Below are 13,258 nucleotides of genomic sequence, written 5' to 3' on the forward strand. Positions count from 1 at the left end.
CGCAGCCCGCCGACTAAGGAAAGGTTTATCGTTTATTTGGTTTTTATTATTATTATTCCTACGATTTTTAAAGCGTATTGTAAGAACACATGGAAGCGTGATTCGAAGTTTAAAAACTTAAATACGAAAATATACCAAACAACAATACAAAAACTGTAATGACGTATGTTTAAGTTTTATTTGGATATCAACACAATCCATGTATTTAGTTTGACAGGCGGTTACTGGTCTTTTAATTCCTTCCGATAGAGTGTAGTAATGGAATTTTTGTACGAAATAACTAATGTCATCATACTCAGTCATCATACTCAACAGAAAGGAAGATGGAAGTTAGCGCGACTCATTAAAATCTTCCTTGTTAAAAACAGCTGCCATAGCGATAACCATCGTGACGTGTTTCAAAAGACATCAGCAGACTATTTCCTGTTCAATTGCTCCTTCCAGCCACATAAACGCTCGATACATTTCAGAATAAAATATTATATACGGTGAATAAATTCTAAACATGTGTTAGTATTGCAATGCCAAAAAAAATTGACCACAAGAGAATGGCTGAAACCGTGAGACGTGTGACAACACTCCATCTTGAAGTATGTTATAACGCACCTGACTGACTATAAACAAGACAACATGCCCTCGTTCAGTTTTAGTGTCTCATTCACAAACTCAGTCTTCATAATTCAATGTTCAGCTGAATAAAACTGCATAGCAAATATGTATAACAGTCACAGAGACATGGTGAGAGTTGTATTATAGCTGACTAAGGAGAGGCTCCTCCCAGCCTTTCCCAAACGTAGGATGGACAAATGAAGGATGGACACACAATATGGTAAAATACTGGCACTGTGACATTGCATAAGCATTGCTTTGGTTACATAACCAGATTTCCATGTTTACATTTATACCTTTTACACTGCACTGGTTAACAGTTGACCTTAAACTGTGTGTATGATTTTTTTGTTGTTTTTACCTCAGTAGAGTTATTTTCAGCTGTGAAAGGGGTCATGTTCCAAATTTCCTAGCTCAGAGCATATATGGAACATTCAAAACAACCTTCTGTTTATCACCTCACCAGGCACAGCATAAGACTCCACCTATAACTGGGCAAGCTTGACCACTGAATAGCGAACAATACACCAAACTGCTCACAGGACACAGGTGCACAAATCTCAGCTAAAAGAGTGTTATAAGTCAGGAAACATATCACCTATTCTGCCGTTCCACAAAAGGACATTTAGCTTCTAAAATACTGCATCAGGACAGAAAGTGTTGAGTCTTAGGTCTCCAGCTCTGCCTATTACGGTACAAAATGTCAAGTGTTTGAGTGTACAGTTGTATCCATTGTATATTTAGTGTTAGTTTATTCCTCACATTAGCCAGTGCAAGCAACCTAGTGTCCTCTCTACTACTGTGTATGGATCTGGCTCTACGTTCGCCTGGCTTAGTGGCAGATGGCCACCAGGAGGCGCTTGAAGTCACCACTGCAGTCTGATTTGATGGCTTCCTTCAGAGGAACGTCATATTTCTCCAGGTACATGTCCTTAATGGTTTCCAGGTCAATCTGCTCAAACACAGCAGGGAGACATCACGTTAGGTTGGAGGTTCACAAGATAAGCAGCAAAAAGACTGAGGTGGTAGTGAGGTGATATTGAGGTGGTATTGAGGTGGTGGTGAGGTGTTATTGAGGTGGTGGTGAGGTGATATTGAGGTGGTGGTGAGATGGAATTGAGGTGGTGGTGAGATGGTGGTGAGGTGATATTGAGATCCTGGTGAGGTGGTGGTGAGATGGTAGGCCAGCATTATGAACTCAGGAGTAGTTCAGCAAAAAAAAAAAAAAAAAATGCTAAGGTAGCCATCAATAATGAAATCATAACAGTGTAACTGGTGTCTTCTGGGTTCCTATCACTGTTGACAATGTTAGACAGTGTTAGTGTTTGAGATAAAATGCCTTATGTTGGTGATAATGGAAGAAAACAGGAGACGGAGCAACATTTTGCAAATTGTGCAAACTGGTCCTTGCTAGTTTTTATTCATCATTTAACAAATTTAAGCTGCAGGTCACATATTGATTTCACTAAAGCACAGCCTGAAGAGAGGCTTACTTACCACGGCAAGCTGCTTTTCCCCCCATTTATGGAGGTAAGCAGGGACTGAACTGTTACTAGGCTGCTACAAAGTAGAACAGCTACTGTACTGTACTTGGATATATTCTATGAGTAAATGACAAAGCACTTTTGTAAGTCGCTCTGTATAAGAGCGTCTGCTAAATGCCGTAAATGTAAATGTAACAGGGGTCCTACCTCCGAGCGGCCCACGATGATGCGGATGAGGGTGTCCTCGTCAGTGCCTGCGCCTTTCATAGCAGCATTGAGTCGCCGGGCAAAGTAGAGCTGGGGATTCTTAGCACATCTCACTGCGACCAAAAGACGAATCACTCCACTCAGCTCGCAACACTCAGCCGTAGTCTTTAGCTCAAAATACCTGCTATATACTTTCATTATTGGTCACTGGGCTTGAACTAATCGATAATTGTCCAATATGTTACTGTGTAAAACCAGATACTGTATATAAGGTAAAAACAGCAACATGATGACTAGAGACCTTCACACTATATTTCACTCAACACCTTTTGGCCTGTGGCCCTTCATCAGTGTTCCTGTCACGTGTCGATGGTTTACTGGATTATAGATGCATATTAATGCGTGCTAAACCTAAAAGAGTGGAAGTCACTCTGAGTTTTTACCAGCACAACTGAATCTGCAGCCTGGGCATACTCATAACATTTTGGAAAATACTGAGGGAAAATAAAAGGAAATAATAATAATAATAAATGAGCAGGACCATGGGTGCACACCAAATAGTTCCCTTTTTTGTTTCTTTAACATAGTAATTCAATAAAATAAAAATAAAAAAACCCTATGACTTTGCCGACCAAGTTCTGTAGTTTAAACAGGACATGCACTAAATGACGGTTAATGTTCAATACCTAAAGCAAGGTAGCAGGCTTTCAGAGTTCCAGAGGTTTCACTCTCAATGGCATCCAAGATCTCGGTTCCAGAAATCTGAGAGTTAGGGGATGAAACTCGATGAGACAGCGGTGACTCTGTTTTCTGCCTAGTTGAGGCTGTTAGCACCCAGCAAGAGCTGGCAAGAAAAGACCCACTCACCGCCTCATACACTTTGAATGTAGCCTGTAGCTGCAGATAGTTCCTGGTGGCCAGAATGTAGCTGAATGTAGACTCATCTGTGCCAAAGCAGCCCTCTCCAGCCTGGAGGACAAAAACGAACAAACAAGTAAGCAAAGTCCTCTTAAGTCAAAAACCTAAACGGTGACTTTTTCTCATCTAGCCACTAAAACATGCCTCACCTCAAACATAGATGTGGCATCCTGCTCAGCCTGGGTATCGTCTACCTCGTAGCTCTGATCTCGAGCGCCCTGAAGGAAAGCAGGCTGTAAGTGTATATCTGCAAGGCCATACAGTGTCCGTCTGGAGCGTGTGCATTTGTTACAGCTACCCATGTCTTCCTCCAGCCAAACACCAGCAGTCAGTCTGTCCACCGGTCCTCTGATCACGCTCAACCCTGCAGTGACGCTCACACACGTCACCCGAATTATGCCACTAATGCTTCAGTACTGGCTTCTTTAGTAGGTATGCCTATTTAGTTGTGCTGCTCCGTTATCAGGTAAATAGCAGTCGTGTGGTCCGAAACTGACGCGTAAGGATTCAGCTCAAGAGAGCCCGATGATTTCTATATGTAAACAGGTGTGTTGGTACCTTTAATTGCCCACCTTTTAAAAGGCACCTATAAAATTGGCCCGATTGTAAACTATATGCCAGTTTTTGTCCTCTATATGGTCTACAAGAATGAGACGGCTACATCTCGGCCGGTTGGCAACAGGAGAGTGAACCACACAAACTCAGCGGCACGTCACTGAAGTCTGAGCTCATCTACTGAGAGCCTGAGCAAACTGCCTACCAGCATGGAATGTTTCCAAGGTCACAGGAAGGTCACAGGAAGTGGGAGGAGAAAATGGCGGTCAGAGAGCTCAGTTTCACTCTGCATAGAGCAGAGAGGCCAGTTTGGTAGGCTGGCAGGCATCCACTATGAGAGAAGACCAGACAGAGCCGTGTACCTCGAGGAGCAGGGTTAGCAGTCTCCTGACATCACCACTGGTATCCCCGGCAACGTCAGCCTCCAGATCCCTTTCATGCACTATGGGTGACGGGATTAGAATTAGAGGGCATGACAGAGACCATGTCTGTCACAGCAAACCAACAGGAAACCAATACACAGCAGCTCTGAATGGCATAAAAACAACAAACATATTTATCTTTCCAGTCTGAGAGCACATCAAGGATCCATTTTTGCTTTCTACATGATAGTAGAGTCCTACAAATGAGACAGTACAGTCTTAGATGAGTGCTGTCTCTCTAAGGAATTTAGTAAATGCCAGCAGGGATACAGTATGGGCTATGTGAACAGACCTTCAGTACAACAAAGAGCCAACTCTAGTGTAGGGAGTGCAGAGCAAAGGACGGTCCTACAGAGAAATGTGCCTCATGTTCGGCAGGAGCAATGCGACAGCACATCTGTTTCAGTCCCAGTTTAGAGCATTACCGAGACCATTCACAACTGGTTTGGTAAACAGCTTCCTCATTGTGCTTCTTACCTTGGAAGTAGGCTTCTTTGTAAGCAGCAATCTCCTGTAGGAAATGAAAACGCAACATGGTCAACATCCTACAGCAGAAAACAATGCCTTAGGGAAATAACCCAAGAATCTTTCGTCTTCACATGGTTAACACGGTAACAGCCATAATGCATGCAACTGAAGGGATTAACCCTTTCCTGCAGGAGTTTTACATGTTCTGAAGTTTCTCTCCTTTCCCCACTTTGTCTATATTCATTACATGTTTAAAGCTGTCTGAGATGTTTAAACAGAGCCGTATGAATAAAGTGTAATGTAATGTTAAGGTCGTGTTTATCTGGTGAGGTGGTGGAACGTGCCGTGTTGGTGGCGGTGCAGAGGATCTCCACCAAAACGTCCTCATCCGTGCCTGCTCCCTTCATGGCCCGTCGGAGCATCTTAGCGGCGAACACATGCGGTGGGTCCAGCATGGCAAGGATGGCCTTCTCAAAATTCCCAGACAACTCTTTTTTCAGCACATCAACCAGCTCCTGTGTGTCAAGCAGGACAAGCATCCCATTCCCCCTAACGGTGAAGTGCTGTTCCATGTTTCTTTTTAACAACTCGGACATTCTGAATGCATCAGCATGCGCACTAACACCTCCTAAGATGATAAAGCTAGCACACAGCACCTCAAACACACCGGCAGCCCATCACTGTGTTTGTTTGTTTGTTCGTCTGTTTAAACTGCCAACCACAGAACACCCCTTGGGACAGAACGCTGTCTAACTGTACCCTTGAAGTGAGCGTCACTCTAGCACTTTTTACATCTATAAAGGAATTCTAGATTCATTTTTAAACTCTTAACAAAAGCTGGGGGATATGAGGGACTGTTACATTTGTATATAAATTAAATAAACCACAACAAAGCATTCTAACCATCTGGCATTTTTCACTGATAACATACATCTGTCCGACTTTGTTTAAAGACAATGTTCATGACGATAAACAAAACAAACAAGCATGGGACTCCTTACATCATCATACTTTTCAAAGTACGCCTGTTTGATCTCCATCCTCTGAGCAGACGAGCGATTAGCCAGGATGTTAATGATGGCTTCTTCATCAGTGCCTGGAGACAAAGAAAGAATCTGAACACAGTTGCCGTCTGAAGAGAAAAAGCCCTCGCAAAGTGCCAAACGTATCGGGAGAGAAGCCAGAGAAAGGACTCTGAGGAAAGGGTTAAGAAAAAGATTCGGAGAGAGCTCTATTCTTAAGGGAAGGGTTGGGATAGAGCTCTATTCTTAAGGAAAGGGTTGGGATAGAGCTCTATTCTTAAGGAAAGGGTTGGGATAGAGCTCTATTCTTAAGGAAAGGGTTGGGATAGAGCTCTATTCTTAAAGGAAGGGTTGGGATAGAGCTCTATTCTTAAGGAAAGGGTTGGGATAGAGCTCTATTCTTAAGGAAAGGGTTGGGATAGAGCTCTGTTATTAAGGAAAGGGTTGGGATAGAGCTCTGTTATTAAGGGAAGGATTAGGATAGAGCTCTGTTATTAAGGGAAGGATTAGGATAGAGCTCTGTTATTAAGGGAAGGATTAGGATAGAGCTCTATTCTTAAGGGTTAGGATAGATCTCTATTCCCTTATGGCAAAAAACAACTATAAACTGGCAGATTTGTAGTATATAAAAAATTTGTTTTTAATAATTGTGTTGTTTTTAAAGAACGTTACAAAAATAGAATCCTACTATTTTCATTCACAATAGGGTGGAATAACTGTGGTTTGGGAAATTTGGAGACTCAAATGCCTTTGTGAATTGCTTAACATAACAATAACATGACATTTATTCTGATGTAAACCGAAATATAATTTCAGAATGATATATTCCTGACTGGAGCTTGTGGGTGGTTTGTTTTGTTTTGTTTTGTTTTGTTTGTTTGGCATTTCTCCTACAAACAAGCCACGTCAGGTTTTTGGGGGGTTTTTTTTCTTTAAAGGTTTTATAAAAACATCTGTCAGGATGACAGACGGAGACAGACAGGGTGTCAGACAGACAGACAGACAGAAACAGACAGGTAGTTCATAAGACACATATTGATAAATAGCCCACCTAAACCTTTGCAGGCTTTGCGGATAGCTTTAATGTCAGCCACAACATCGAAGTCCGCGTATGGAACGACCGTTGGCTGGGAAAATCAGAGACCATCAAAATGTTTATAAATATGTATATGAAAGACCACAAACACCCCCACAATAAATTGCAAAACTGATATAATAAATGACAATAAATTGTCATAACTGATATAATACCCCGAGAACTCTCTAAGTTTATGCAGTTTTAGGCAGTGCATACAGAGCTGGAGGCTGTACGCGGCAGCGAGGACACGGGCTAGGAACTCCCCGGCGCCGTTAGTCCACACAGGTCGCGGAACAAACGCCAGCCTCGCTCCGCCGCCGCGGGTGGAGGAGGGTGGAGGAGAGCCCTCGCGTAGCAAACACAAGCCAGACATGCGCGACCACTCCGCTCCTCCCAAAGCCTCCGATGTGGCGTAGGCTGCACGCGCACTGGTAACGGGGCCGTGACGCACTCCGCAGGAGCGGCCGCTTCCCCTGCTGACTACGTTACGCACAAAACGGAACCGATCCGACACGGAGGCGTCAGGCGGCGTCTAGAATGAATTCAGATTCCGTTTTGTTTTTGTTTTTATTATTATTATTATTGATGTTGCTGCTGTTGTTTTATTACTTTTCTTTAATCGAGCTTTACTCCTCGACTGCTGAGGTTTATCTTAAGAAGACTAGGCTACAGAACGTCATTCTGCAATGCCACAAACAATACTAGTAAAGCTTCCGATATTAGTAAAACTACGTGATGTGTGTGTGATACCTACTTGGCAGTTTCCCATTTTCCAAAATTCGTCCGTTCGAAGTTGCTCGAGGTCCAGCTGGGAGTCTCGCGGCGCTTGTCTGACGCCCGTGCAGAAAGGGACGTCCCTCTGTAACTGACGTCATCACGTCGCCCCATACCGGACTGAGATAGCCACATACTCGCGCTGCAGTAGCTGTATGAAAAGTTATTTCTTGTTCATGCGTTACGTTTACATCCTGGTTCACCTTTACAAAAGCACTGGAACAGTGCCTGGTGGAGGGGCCAGTGTGTGTCCACTAATTAATGAATTACGTGCGGATGACGGATGCAACGGAAACGAATGAGACACTCCACAACACTAACGCGACATCGTGATGCATGACGTGTGTATGTGTTTGATCCAGCAGTTTACTCATTTCAACGTGTGGGTATAATTACGTTTGCTTCGTCATCTAATCCACCCAGACGTTTCCCACCTGTACAGGTGTGAACAAAACCACACCGCCACGCCCCTTTACAGCCGCTCACCTGGGCGCGTTGACGTGTAGCTTTTGCACAGCATGTCCGCCCAGCGCATCCGTCTGGACCGGATTACCCATCCTTTGAGATCCTGTCATCTCCGTCCATCAGAGCTGTTTTCTCTTTATGAATAATGAATAATGCTATCTGGCTTATCACAGAGACACATGGTTCAGGAATGGTTTAAATACCTCATATGTAACCAAACTTTAGTCAACAAACTTGCTCTGAAAGATCCTCAAAACTACCCAGGGAAACGAAATCTGAGATATGGAGAGATCTTCTCTGGAAATGTCTGCCTATCTCACTGTCTGTCTAGGTAACATTCAGGTATTATTCTCCATGCTGTTTCAGTTATTTACCATATATTTTGCATTCTTTGTATGCTTTTCTATATTTAAATCACTTACAAATGTGCACTGAATTCTTCATTTTGCAATGTGTGTATTTTCTGTGGAGGTATTTTTGTGTTTGTGCCCTGCTTTTTATGTGCAAACGAGCCTGATCATTGACTAGCTGCATCAATAAAATAAAGAACAAACCTTAAACGTGAATGTGTGAACTACAGGAGCTCAGACGAGCATCGCAGTTCTCCAAACCTGCTCCTCACTTCACATGCAGATGGGGTGGCGTGCCAGAGAAACCCTTACAGCAGACACGCTTAGCTTCCTGCTCCACACACTTTAACGTCACCCCAGCTCGTACTGTTCTAACCAACTCTCAGCACTTACCTACTCCAGGGGAACTATGCCAGTGGAGCTGAACTTCGCACAGATCCCTGGTGGTAATTAGGAGCTCCACTGCCAGGATGCTCCCATGTGCAAAACTGCATAGTTTCACTGTGCTAGGAGTAACCCCGCCCGCCAAATAAATAAATAAATAAAAATAAAGTTTTAATAAAAGCTACTGAAGTCAATAATAATCTTCACTCACAGGTGTAGAGACGTCGCTCTGTTAGCAGGTTTCTCTTTTTGTTCTTCCATTAAGTAGCAGGACCTTAAAGCTTAGCGATGACGTGACCCCTCAGTCCTGAGCCTCATAAATCAGGTTTATTGGGCTGCGTGTTTTTCAGTGTTTGGAGCATGTCTGCTAAATGCCGTAAACATAAACGTAGCACATGTCTGTGGCATGACCGGTCTGTTCATGCCCTACTGTACCTGCCTGATGATGTCTGAAGTCTTCCTGTTGAAGAGGCTGTCTATAATACAGACTGAGTTTTGGTGAAGAATCCATGGTCGACATTAATGTCTAGTGTATGGCGAGAACTAATTGGGGGAAAAAAAAGTCTAAAACGGATATAGTGCAAGAGCACCCCCTTGTGGTACTGCACAAATGTACAGAAATGCTGAAGGCAGCATTACATAGTGTGCCTTTGTAAGTATATACGTGTTTCGCGCAATCTCTGTGGTCTCGGGTTAACCCTGCTGTAGCTTTGAGGTGAACGGCTGGTCTACCATGTAATTCCAGAGAGGAGCCATTACTTTGCTTTCTGTCAGCATGTTGGTTCTTGACAAATTTAGTGAAATACTGAAATCTTACCTTGATCTTTCCATATTTCTGTGTGTTCTGTTCTTTCTCTTCTCTCTAAAGAATAACAGCTGTCAAGTGTGTGTGTGTGTGTGTGTGTGTGTGTGTGTGTGTGTGTGTGTGTGTGTGTGTCTGTGTTTGTGTGTATTACAATTTTCTTAATGTATCTAGTTTAGGAAAGATCAGAGCCAAACCTCTGGTTCCTGTTCTGCACTATATTGGATCCAGTTTGAACTGAATAGGGTTGTTGTTATTATTAATATGTTGTCATTAATAATAATTGACTTTAGTTAGCCATAACTGTATGTGTCATCCGGTAACATTTTAAATACATGAAGGACATTTTGCATGTTCTAGGGTGGTAGAGCACAGTAGTTGGAATACTTGACAAATGCTTAAGTCTACATGCCTTACTCATCAGTTGATATCCCAGCTGACATCTGTCATTGTAGTTTGGAATGACCATTCAAAGCTGCTTTCTACTGGAGGTCTATCAGTGGAGTCATTCCTCTTTATGCACTCTGTGAGCTGTTTATTAACATATATTATATTATATTAACTCTGACAGGGTGCATCCCTGAAGTTGGTTATTGTTTCTCAGTTTTAGCAAAATCATCAACTAATGAGTACTCATCAGCCCCCTTCTCCTTGACATCTGTCATTGTGGAGCCAAACGCATTCTTTGTTTTCCGGTACAGTAAGTCTCCCAGGGTTTCAGAGAGAGAGAGCCGGATGAGAACAAACTGTCCCTTTCCCGCATTTCCTTAACTGGGAAAATCGAAAAGTGTAAAAAAAAAAAAAAAATTTAAGTTTAAAAAGTGAAAGCACAGGCATTCTAAAACTGATGAGAGATGCTCACAGTTTCACGGCTCCCTCCATTACCCACATCAGCCCATGAAGAGGCATTAAACATGGACTCAAAGCCAAACACAGAATAAAAAGCTCAGTTCTCTCTCTGGGAAAGTCGGCTTCGTGTCCATCTGTTCCTGGCCTGGACGAATACTGAAGGCAGCAATCACAGTGTCACACAGCGTCATTGCTAGGGTTTTTTCTGGGAATATTTAGAAGTTTTTATTTATGTGTTTAGTTAGTTAATTCAGGCACATTCTGGGCCATTCACTATGCAACTACTGACATGCCACAGGAGCTCCGCCATCATCTGTCATCAACACTCCCAGCCTCTCTTTTGACATTCCCTAAAACCTTTGGAATGGAGCCCGTGCCAGGGAAGGATGCAGGGCATATTCATGCCACTGATCACATGGGCATCCCAGACACTTCACTCCCTTTTAATGACTCTCCTGTCTTCTGGCTTCCTCTGTTACCTTGGTCTTCTGGAGGACTGGCTCCTTAGCTGGTCATTAAAAGGACAGTGATCTGAAGACCCTGACTGTAATCATGTAAGGAAAGTCTGTCTTCAAATAGTTTCTATGCAAATCAACACAAATGAGGACTGACTACAGCAGTGGTCTATTGGGAGCACTTAGAACGCACTGAAACTTCAGGACCCTGGAGAGCGTGCACTGGTACACAAGGGCATCGGCACTGAGGTGGAGGACAGTAGCTCTCATAACATTCTCACATGGGACATGAAAAGAACTGCCTGTCATGGCCATCCTGACCTCAGCTCTAGGTTTAATAGAGGTGGAACATATAAATCTGATGGACAGCTTCTTCTTTGGTTTACCTGTGCCTGATTGATGGTTTACCTGTGCCTGAGTGGTGGTTTACCTGTGCCTGAGTGGTGGTTTACCTGTGCCTGATTGATGGTTTACCTGTGCCTGAGTGGTGGTTTATCTGTGCCTGATTGATGGTTTACCTGTGCCTGAGTGGTGGTTTATCTGTGCCTGATTGATGGTTTACCTGTGCCTGAGTGGTGGTTTACCTGTGCCTGATTGATGGTTTACCTGTGCCTGAGTGGTGGTTTACCTGTGCCTGAGTGGTGGTTTACCTGTGCCTGATTGATGGTTTACCTGTGCCTGAGTGGTGGTTTATCTGTGCCTGATTGATGGTTTACCTGTGCCTGAGTGGTGGTTTATCTGTGCCTGATTGATGGTTTACCTGTGCCTGAGTGGTGGTTTACCTGTGCCTGATTGATGGTTTACCTGTGTCTGAGTGGTGGTTTACCTGTGCCTGAGTGGTGGTTTACCTGTGCCTGAGTGGTGGTTTACCTGTGCCTGATTGATGGTTTACCTGTGTCTGAGTGGTGGTTTACCTGTGTCTGAGTGGTGGTTTACCTGTGACTGATTGATGGTTTACCTGTGTCTGAGTGGTGGTTTACCTGTGCCTGATTGATGGTTTACCTGTGTCTGAGTGGTGGTTTACCTGTGCCTGATTGATGGTTTAACTGTGCCTGATTGGTGGTTTAGCTGTGCCTGAGTGGTGGTTTACCTGTGACTGATTGATGGTTTACCTGTGTCTGAGTGGTGGTTTACCTGTGACTGATTGATGGTTTACCTGTGACTGATTGATGGTTTAACTGTGCCTGATTGGTGGTTTACCTGTGCCTGATTGGTGGTTTACCTGTGCCTGATGGTTTATTTCTCTAAGAAAGCTCTTTTCTGAAACCATTTTCTGAAAATCTAAGCAGATTTATTCTTCTGTGCCCTATCATCCAAAAGTCTTGATTCTGATATCTCCTCAACAAGACATTCCTCCAAAGGTAGGTCTCTAGGATAGTTAGAAAGTTACTTAGCATATATATATATATACATATACAAAATAAACACTATATAATAGCTATTATAATAGTGACCGAGGTTAATCCTAGTCACAGACAGTGTTGGCCACAGACCTGATTTTAATATTATTCAGTCCTGTATTGAATGTATACAACACTTCACTGGTAAGGGGTTCTATTTGTAATAGCAAACATATCCAGTATTTTAAATGCAATAAAGAAAATGTCCAAGGTTCATACTGCGTGTGGTCTAAGTGATCTCTGAGCTACTAACTAGTCTCTCTCCACCCTCAGCAGCAGTCATGCTGAAAATGCCCTCCACCTGGTGCCTAACCTCCACACTCCACCTGCCCTACACACACACACACACACACACACACACACACACACACACACACACACACACACACACACACACACACACACACACACACACGCACTGTGGTCTCTGAGCATGCTTTAGACCACAAATAGACAGTGCTGGCAGTCTAACTGCTCCAGTACAAATGAGTCAACATGTGTTGGCAATGGAAAAAGGCTAAATTGAAGAGTTCTCTCTCTACAACTGGAATTGACTGTAGGGGGCACGACTCTTGTACACTTCTAGATGATTCCATTTAGCTCTTACAATATGATTTGGAAGTAGAAGTTGGTCCAGAAAACAAGGGATGTTTTTACTTCTACAGATCTACTTGTCAATTATGTATATTTTATGTATATATTAAATTATATTTAAATTTCATCTATTGATAGCTTATTAGGTCGTTGGTGAGATGTCTCCAGTGGGACCTTCCTTGTATTTTAATAGCAGGCCAAATTGAAAAAAAAAAAAACATATGAAAAGATAACTGAACCTTTTAAACATTTTAACTCCAGATTTAAACATTTAATCTTCTGAAACGGTTCGTACCTCATCACAAGAGTGAGGAACTCGTGACGCCTGGGAGTGTAGTGGTTAATGCTATCTTCATGGGAGATCCTTGTGAGAACTTTTATTTAAATCGTCGTGAAGGGATATAATTGAGACAAGACAATAA

General features: G+C 43.0%; 1 protein-coding gene across 1 annotated transcript; it reads right to left on the reverse strand.

Annotated features, from left to right (window-relative positions):
- Positions 1-154: 154 nt before the first annotated feature.
- Positions 155-7,610, reverse strand: anxa13 (annexin A13). The gene is made up of 11 exons (XM_027029633.2): positions 7,518-7,610; positions 6,737-6,812; positions 5,665-5,759; positions 5,008-5,178; positions 4,673-4,706; positions 4,136-4,215; positions 3,368-3,436; positions 3,168-3,269; positions 2,987-3,062; positions 2,301-2,413; positions 155-1,561 (listed from the first exon to the last, which is right to left on the reverse strand). Exons 1-11 carry the CDS (start codon positions 7,530-7,532, stop codon positions 1,442-1,444), a joined length of 951 nt encoding a protein of 316 aa, XP_026885434.2. The 5' UTR covers positions 7,533-7,610; the 3' UTR covers positions 155-1,441.
- Positions 7,611-13,258: the final 5,648 nt, after the last annotated feature.

This window comes from Electrophorus electricus, chromosome 10 (genome assembly GCF_013358815.1).
Source record: "Electrophorus electricus isolate fEleEle1 chromosome 10, fEleEle1.pri, whole genome shotgun sequence".
NCBI classification, from domain to species: Eukaryota; Metazoa; Chordata; class Actinopteri; order Gymnotiformes; family Gymnotidae; genus Electrophorus; species Electrophorus electricus.

Excerpts from the sequence above, each read along its gene's own strand:
- anxa13 (XM_027029633.2), bottom strand. Across the intron at positions 5,760-6,736 it reads CAAAGCCTGCAAAGGTTTAG|GCACTGATGAAGAAGCCATC; the intron begins GTGGGCTATTTA and ends CTTTGTCTCCAG. Across the intron at positions 3,437-4,135 it reads TGCTAACCCTGCTCCTCGAG|GGCGCTCGAGATCAGAGCTA; the intron begins GTACACGGCTCT and ends GCTTTCCTTCAG.